This window comes from Aulonocara stuartgranti (assembly GCF_965226115.1).
Source record: "Aulonocara stuartgranti genome assembly, chromosome: 3".
Classification (NCBI taxonomy): domain Eukaryota; kingdom Metazoa; phylum Chordata; class Actinopteri; order Cichliformes; family Cichlidae; genus Aulonocara; species Aulonocara stuartgranti.
Window position 1 is genome coordinate 3,936,497 of NC_138941.1, and position 7,498 is coordinate 3,943,994.

The 7,498-nt window shown below is 43.5% G+C and overlaps 1 protein-coding gene across 1 annotated transcript; it reads left to right on the forward strand.

Moving 5' to 3' along the window:
- LOC309703002 (stonustoxin subunit beta-like) lies at positions 1-1,094 on the forward strand (the record flags this gene model as incomplete). Its single annotated transcript, XM_082527705.1, has 2 exons — positions 1-70; positions 219-1,094. Coding segments are annotated over 2 exons (612 nt in total), but the record flags the coding sequence as incomplete, so codon positions are not given.
- Between the last annotated feature and the right edge of the window lie 6,404 nt (positions 1,095-7,498).

Genomic DNA, 7,498 nt, shown 5'->3' on the forward strand with positions numbered 1-7,498 from the left:
TCTGACCCCCCTCCTCCTTTCAGGGTGGAGCCTGCTGGAGTCCGATGGTTGAGACCAGGTCTGAGGAAGTGTAAGTGTGTTTTTAATGGGATTCATGAAAACAAAGCAGCACACATTCAACCATCTTCATCATGTCAGGAGTCATCATCAAAGTGTCAATCAATGAACAGATGATGGATCAATAACTGCAGCTGGATTGTGTTTGTTCTCTCCATCAGATTCCTGTCAACTCACAATCGACACAAACACAGTGAACACAAAGCTCCAACTGTCTGACAACAACAGGAAGGTGACACATGTGGAGGAGGTTCAGTCATATCCTGATCATCCAGACAGATTTGATTACTGGGCTCAGCTGTTGTGTAGAAATGGTCTGACTGGTCGCTGTTACTGGGAGGTCGAGTGGAGAGGAGTCGTTTATATATCAGTGAGTTACAGAAGCATCAGAAGGAAAGGAGGCAGTGATGACTGTGTGTTTGGATGGAATGATCAGTCCTGGAGTCTGTTCTGCTCTGATGATGGTCCTCAGTCTGTCCTTCACAATAACAGCTACACATCCATCTCCTCCTCCTCCTCCTCCTCCTCTGTCTCTAACAGAGCAGCAGTGTATGTGGACTGTCCTGCTGGCACTCTGTCCTTCTACAGAGTCTCCTCTGACACTCTGATCCACCTCCACACCTTCAACACCACATTCACTCAAACTCTTTATCCTGGGTTTAGGTTTTTCTGGACTCCTGGTGGCTCAGTGTCCCTGTGCTGAGTGGAGTGTAAAGAGTGTCTCCTGTTACAGAAACACTCTGACTGTTGAACAGATAGTTCAGTCTGTACATGTCTGTCTCTTTCACTCACAAACACGTTTTCAGATTCATGGATTCAATCAGTTGATGTTTGAAACTCTTCTAAATGATTCCTTGTAAACTTCTTCCTCTTCAGTCACAAACAAACAGGAAGTGATGTCACATGTGTTCCTGTCCACACAGCAGAATGAGTCTATTGCTGACAGTGATGTACAAACAGAGTGAGCATTTCTGAGGCCCAAAATAAACTGAGTAGTTCACTGAATGAACAATGGACTGTGAGCTCAGTTCCTTCATCATTAGTATGGATTATATATGTATATGTATTATATTAGTATCATATATATCAGGTGCTGCTGCTTTCAGTCATTGTGCAAATGTGCTGTTTGTAAGCTTGTAAAGCTGCAGTCAGCTGAGACTGAAGAAGTCACCTGATCAGTGAGCAAACGTTTCTGAAAACGTCCAGATGAACAGAATCAACCTTTTGGGATCAGCCAGCAATGCAGCATCATTGTTGTTCAGCTTCAGAGGTTTGCAGGAATGAACTGATGACCAGAAACAGCTGCAAAGTCCAAGAAAATACCAGCTGGAGTTCAGCTGCATTTGAAGAAGTCAAAGAAAAGTAAGGATGGCAAAGGGCGACGTTTTCTTCCAAAGAGCTGCAAACATGGTCGACGCCTCATTAGAAGAATCATCTGGACATTTGTGAGGAACTCTAACCAAGAAAGCAACGTCACACAGATCCAACAGACAGTTTCCATGACTGCAAGTGTTGAGTGGAAAAATGCTACATTGCATTATTGCATCCTCTCACCACAGGAGGCGCTGTTGGCACCACTGATTGCTGATCAGCTGTTCTCTGATGATCTGATTGATACTGTGAATAACGGGACTCACTGAACTCTGTGACACAGTGAAGATTACAGAGTTTAACTTCACCCTTTAAGACTGACCACAGAACCAAGTCCGCCAGAGCTTTTGTTATATTTTTACATGCTGTGGAGCCATTTGTGGGAGCATTTCAAGTTGCTATACATCAATACAACTGTTATAGCCCTAATTTTAATAATATGTATGCATTAAGTCCATAGTAACTACATAAACTGCAAAAAAAACCTCTGCTCATCCATCTCTGTGTGTATCAGGATACATTTGGTTCATAATACACAGAAAAATCAGAGTTATTACCTGTAATAAATGTGAAAGATTCCTGCAGTGATAACCAGGCAGGACTGAAACACATCCAAGCTGTCACCACGGTAACAGCACCGCCCATCCACAGGTGAGGGGAGGAGCAAAAAGAGGGACTTTGACCATTTTATACTAAAAACACTCAACTAATGTTTCTAATATGAAACAAATAAGCCCACATTAATGTGAGCGTTTATTAAATAATAATAATGATGATTTCCTCCTGATCTCATTTCCACAGCAGAGAAAACTGTGGTGTATATTGAGGTGGAGGGTGTGGTCTGTGGCTCAGGTGTAGAGTGAGGGTGGGGTGCACCACAGCAGCATGCTGGGACTGCTGAGGGTGGAGGAGGGAGTGATGATGACATCAGAGCTGCAGCACAGAGACCAGTGAACACACAGTCTGTTCATCTTTGCATAGATACAATATACAGCACAATATTGAATGACAGACACGCTGTGGGAGCTTCCACAGATACACTGACGTCAGCATCCAGAGTCCTCCTGCTGCTCCCCCCTCAGAGCCCCGTGATCAGCACCAACACATTCAGTTAGATGACAGAGTCCAGCTGCAGCTAGAATCAGCTCCCCTCTGTGAACAACAGCACAGCGTCAGTGTTTCACACTCAGTGAAAGGAGGAAACAGCAGAAGAACACCATGTGTGCTACGTTTCCCAGGACACACTACAAACTGCACAAATACAGAGCAGCACGTGGAAGGACCTGGAGCTGCATTTACAGAGCTGCAGACAGCGTGATGTCCTGTATGGACAGGTGGAAGGAACCAAGTCCTCAGCTGGAACACTCGTGTTTGTCCACAGACAGGAAACACAGCAGGAAACTTCCTCACAGAAGTGCAGCTCATGGATAACACACTTCCTGTCAGTCAGAATGAGGCTGCAGCCAAACACAGAAAGGTGTTTTTGTCCAGATGAGCCCAGAGAAGAAACACGAGTGTTCACAGACATCAGAAGCTCAGAGAGGTGAAACATGAGGTTGGAGTCCTCGTCAGCATCCAGAAGAGCTGCTGTGAAACCCTGAGTACTCATGACAGACTCTGATGGCACAAACACATCATGATTCAAACAGAAAGACAAACATGGAGCTCCTGATCCTCCTGCATGAGAACAAGCTGACATGAGCGCTGTGTCTGAGAGTGTCTCCCTGTCACAGTGACAATAACACAGCTGCTGCTCACAGTCATTAAACTGACCTGAGGTCAGCTGTGCTCCTTACATATGAACCATGTGACCTCACATCAGTGCTGTGGATGACTGTAGTCATAGAAGAGTAGAGCTGTAGCAGGTGGTGTGAGGAGGAGGTGGTGTATTCTAGTTAACGCAGTACTGAAACACTCCAGCAGAGGGCGCTGTTAAGTCCTTATTGTAACACAGTTACTGTGTGCAGTTAGACTTCATACATAATCTGCACTTATTTCCATCAGACATGCTGTCAGTAAATGATTGGTTTCTATTGATTCTACTTCCTGTTGACTCGTTTGATGACAGTGAAACAATCACAGCTGATTGTGTGATGATGTAAACTGTCACTGTTACATTCAGTGTGTGTGACATAATGTTAGTGCAGGCTGATAACAGCCTGGTTCTGTTAGAAACACATGAACGTGTCCATAGATCAGTGTGTGTTTAACATGAGAGCTTCAGCCCTGCTGATGTGTTAAATAAAGACATGCAGGAAAACTGATGAGACTCTGAAATAACTCTTTATATTTATAATGTAACTCTGCATCAAAAGAACAACAAAGGATCCCAGACAGGTTTCTGTGAACAAAGACCATTCTGATGTTTCTGTGTTTCTAACACTTTGACATTATTAGTAAACAGACTGCAGTGAGCAGCATTTATAAAGAGCTTCTATATAAAGATATGACAGCTGTTTGACAAGTTTATCACTCTGTGTTTGGACCTGATCAGTCCAGCTGTTTACTTGAAACATGTTCATTTACCTGTTCTGTTATATTCATGTTCTTGTCTCTGTTGAAAACACATTTTAATGTCCCTCAGATTTTTCTCCCAGATGAATAAATATAAAAATGACACAAACTGACTGCAGCTACTTTTTGTCCTTTCTGTCAAAAACCTTCATGTGACTCATGAGAGACACGTTTCAGCTGTTTGTGACAGATCAGAGGCCAACAAGTCATTTATAACACTTTCCATCATTGTTTAAAGTTCTCAGTGTTTCTGTGTTGCTGCGTATAGGATCTCCCAGCATCATCACTGTGCTGTCCAATCATTGTGTGCGAGGTTACCCTTATAGTGCGATGTGTGTTTGCACAAAGAGAAGCATGTGTGTCAAATATAAATAAGCACAGAACAGAAACAGCTGCTCGTTTCTTCTGTTTAGAGTCAAGTTAGTGTTTTGTGTCTTTGTTTGAGGCCTGATGTCGAGCAGAGGTGTGTGTAACTGCACTGCTCTGTTATATGTGTGAAGTGTGTGCTTCTCTTCAGCATCATCTTTGTCACTGCTGATTCCTTTGTGTCATCATGTGTTGAGAAGAGAGAACAGTTATAACGGAGGAGCAAAAGGAAGCCCTGAAATCTGCATCAACAAGGAAGTGTTGGCTCACCAGTGATCCCAGCAGAGCCACTGGTTTGGCTCCAGTTGTTCTAGATTCAATGATGTTGCTGCTACAGATACATGTCAGCATCTTTATTGAATTTAATATGAAGCAGAAATGGTGTCATTAGGAGAAGAAGAGGAGAACAAGTCCGGCGAGGAGGCAGCAGCTCTTAAAGATGAAACAGCAGCTCAGCCCTGAGCTCAGAGAGCTGCACATGAAAAAGCTCCTCAAGCAGATCCTGTCAGAGGTTTGTCATCAACAGGAGGAACTGTTCACATCATAGGATGAAGATGCTGTCAGCTGGATGAAGAAGGTTATTTAATGGCAAACGTTCACACTGAAGTCAAATTGTTGTCGTGTTGAACAGATTCATGTACTGATCGTCTCCAGAATGTTAGAAGAGCTTCAATGAATCATTAGAAACAACTTACAGCTGCACAGCTGTGTCAAACACATCTGTGTGTCATTGTGGGATTGTTGTGTTTCTACATGTGACACACGTCTAAAACATGCACACAATCTGAACACAAACAGGGACTCATGTGTTCCCACAGCCAGATGCTGAGAGCCATTTCCTTGTAGTCCTGTGTCTACATACATGAACCATTAGATGTTATTGGAATGATTGTCAGCTCTGATAGTTTCATGTGTGTTTAGCTGGACGCTGTTTGATCCTCGACATGTTTAAAGGTGTCCAGTCCTGAGACACTGGGGCTGGAAACAGCTGTGATGTCATTGGACTGTCACACAGACAGAAGTGCATGAAGTGAGCAGCCGAGGAGCCGCTGATGTTTTGGATTCAACAGCATTTGAAAGGTCGACACAGACACATTTGCACACAGAAAGCTGAATCTGTCATATGCCACAGTGAACTCACTGTTCAGTGTTTTTCAGGAAGCTTCTTAACTGCCTCTGCTGCCAAACAAGCAGCTGATGTCCTTGAGAAGAAGCTGAAGAAGTCTTCAACAACAAATACAGGAAGTGGACTTTCAAATACTAGATTCACTTTAGACTCACAGAGAAATGACTCAACCAGCTGTGTTTGACTATATGAAAGGTCAGTGTGTGTCTGCACACAGACTGTTGTGTTGGACTGTTATTCAGTTGTCTGCTGAATGTTTTCAAATGTCTGCATCTCAGCTGTGATGAGGCTGGGGGTCATGGGAGGCCACCGTAGCAGCCTCTTCAACATCATGACATCATCATAAATGCTGCTGGACTGTCTGATGGGCTGACGGTGAAAAAGCCGTCGGGAAGGAAACAGAAGACATTTCAGAGGCTGCAGCAGATTTCTTTGATTCGGGGCCTTTTTCAGCTTTATTGGACAGAGCAGTGAAGATAAGTGACAGCAAAGCAGAGAGAAAGGGGGCGTGGCCCGGGTCAAAGCCAGGCCAGCTGCTCTCCACCTCGTGGTCACCTGCTCATCCTAGTGAGCTCCACCAGCAGCCCTTTCACACACTTTACACTGTCAAACACTGTGTGTGGACCTCAGCTAACAACAGGCTGCATTTAAGTCTGGACTACATGCTTTTATATTGTTTTTATTCCATCAGCAGCTCAACATCATGAGCAGCTTTGACATAAAGACATCAAACTCAAGCTGACTTTAAGCTACTTTTAATACAGGGGCTCAAAAACAACAACATCTTTATTATATATCAGGACACAAAGTCATTTCATCTCAAAGGGAAACAGCTTTATTTGGAATAACCAGCACTATCAACTGGTTTGGGATCTCCACCAGTTTCATGTCTTTGCAGCTTCTCCAACAAAGTTCCTGTAAAATCAGCATGTTTGTCTTTATTGGTTTGATAGTGATTGATTATTCAGTCCCAATCTGCTGTCATCTAAAGAACAAAATGATGTTTCTATGAGTCACAAAGCTCCAGATGTTGTCGGCTTCACAAAGAAAACAAAGAACTTAAACACAAAGTGTTTGGAGCCAAAATGTTCCCAAGCTGCTCTTTTTGAAATGGCAGAGGTACAGTGGTGTCTAACAGCACACTGTGGAAGGCAAACATGTTATTGTTGGATGAAACTTCATGAATCCTTTGTAGATTTGAGCTGTTGGAGCCTTTCTTTTCTCTTCAGGTGTACAGATGCTGAGGAGGCAGGTGAAGCAGGTGGAGCTGTTGTGATGCTGCAGAGGGTGTGTCTTAGTAACTCTGTGAGGCAGAACTGGATCCAACATTGTGGATGTGTTGATGTTGGAGCCATTAAGAGTCTCTGGCCACACTGTAGGATTTCCCTTTGATCCACTGTGGGGGCATTTTGGAGTCTGTCAGTGAAACTCTTCATGTTTGTGTTTGACTCCAGTTTATAGAAACAGAGAAATGTGTCATGCTTTTGTTCGGCCTCCACAAATACACACATTTGTTCATTGGTTGGACTTTTTGGAAGGAGACACATTGAAAACCATGTTAATAAGATCTTGTTGTTTCCTGTGGATCCGACACAGAGAGTGGACTTCAGACAGAAAGCGTGGAAGAGATTTTAGAGGCCGTGTGTGGCAACAGGAAGTTTCTGTGTGTTTGCTGATCTTACATGTGGAAAACAACACGTGATGTTTGTGAAGTTCTACAATGATCATTGTTCTCACAGCATTTTGAGTGGGAACAGTTCAAACTGGGAGTAGTGGGAGTTATTTACTGATTGAAACAAGCTGAATGTTTCTGTGACGATGAAGATCAGCAGCTCAGCTGATCAATGAACTGACATCTATCAGTCGTTTCATGAGATGAAGTCATCAGCAGACATTTGTTCTGACTGTGTGATGAATGTCAGAAGGTCAGGGCTCTGCTTTAGTCACTGCTTGATGATCATTGGCTCATTGTTGAATCCAGGGGCCCAGTCTGACCTCTGACCTTTGCTGCAGGTCTTCTGTGTTATCTCCACTTTCATGTCTGATCTTCTACTTGTAGTCCTG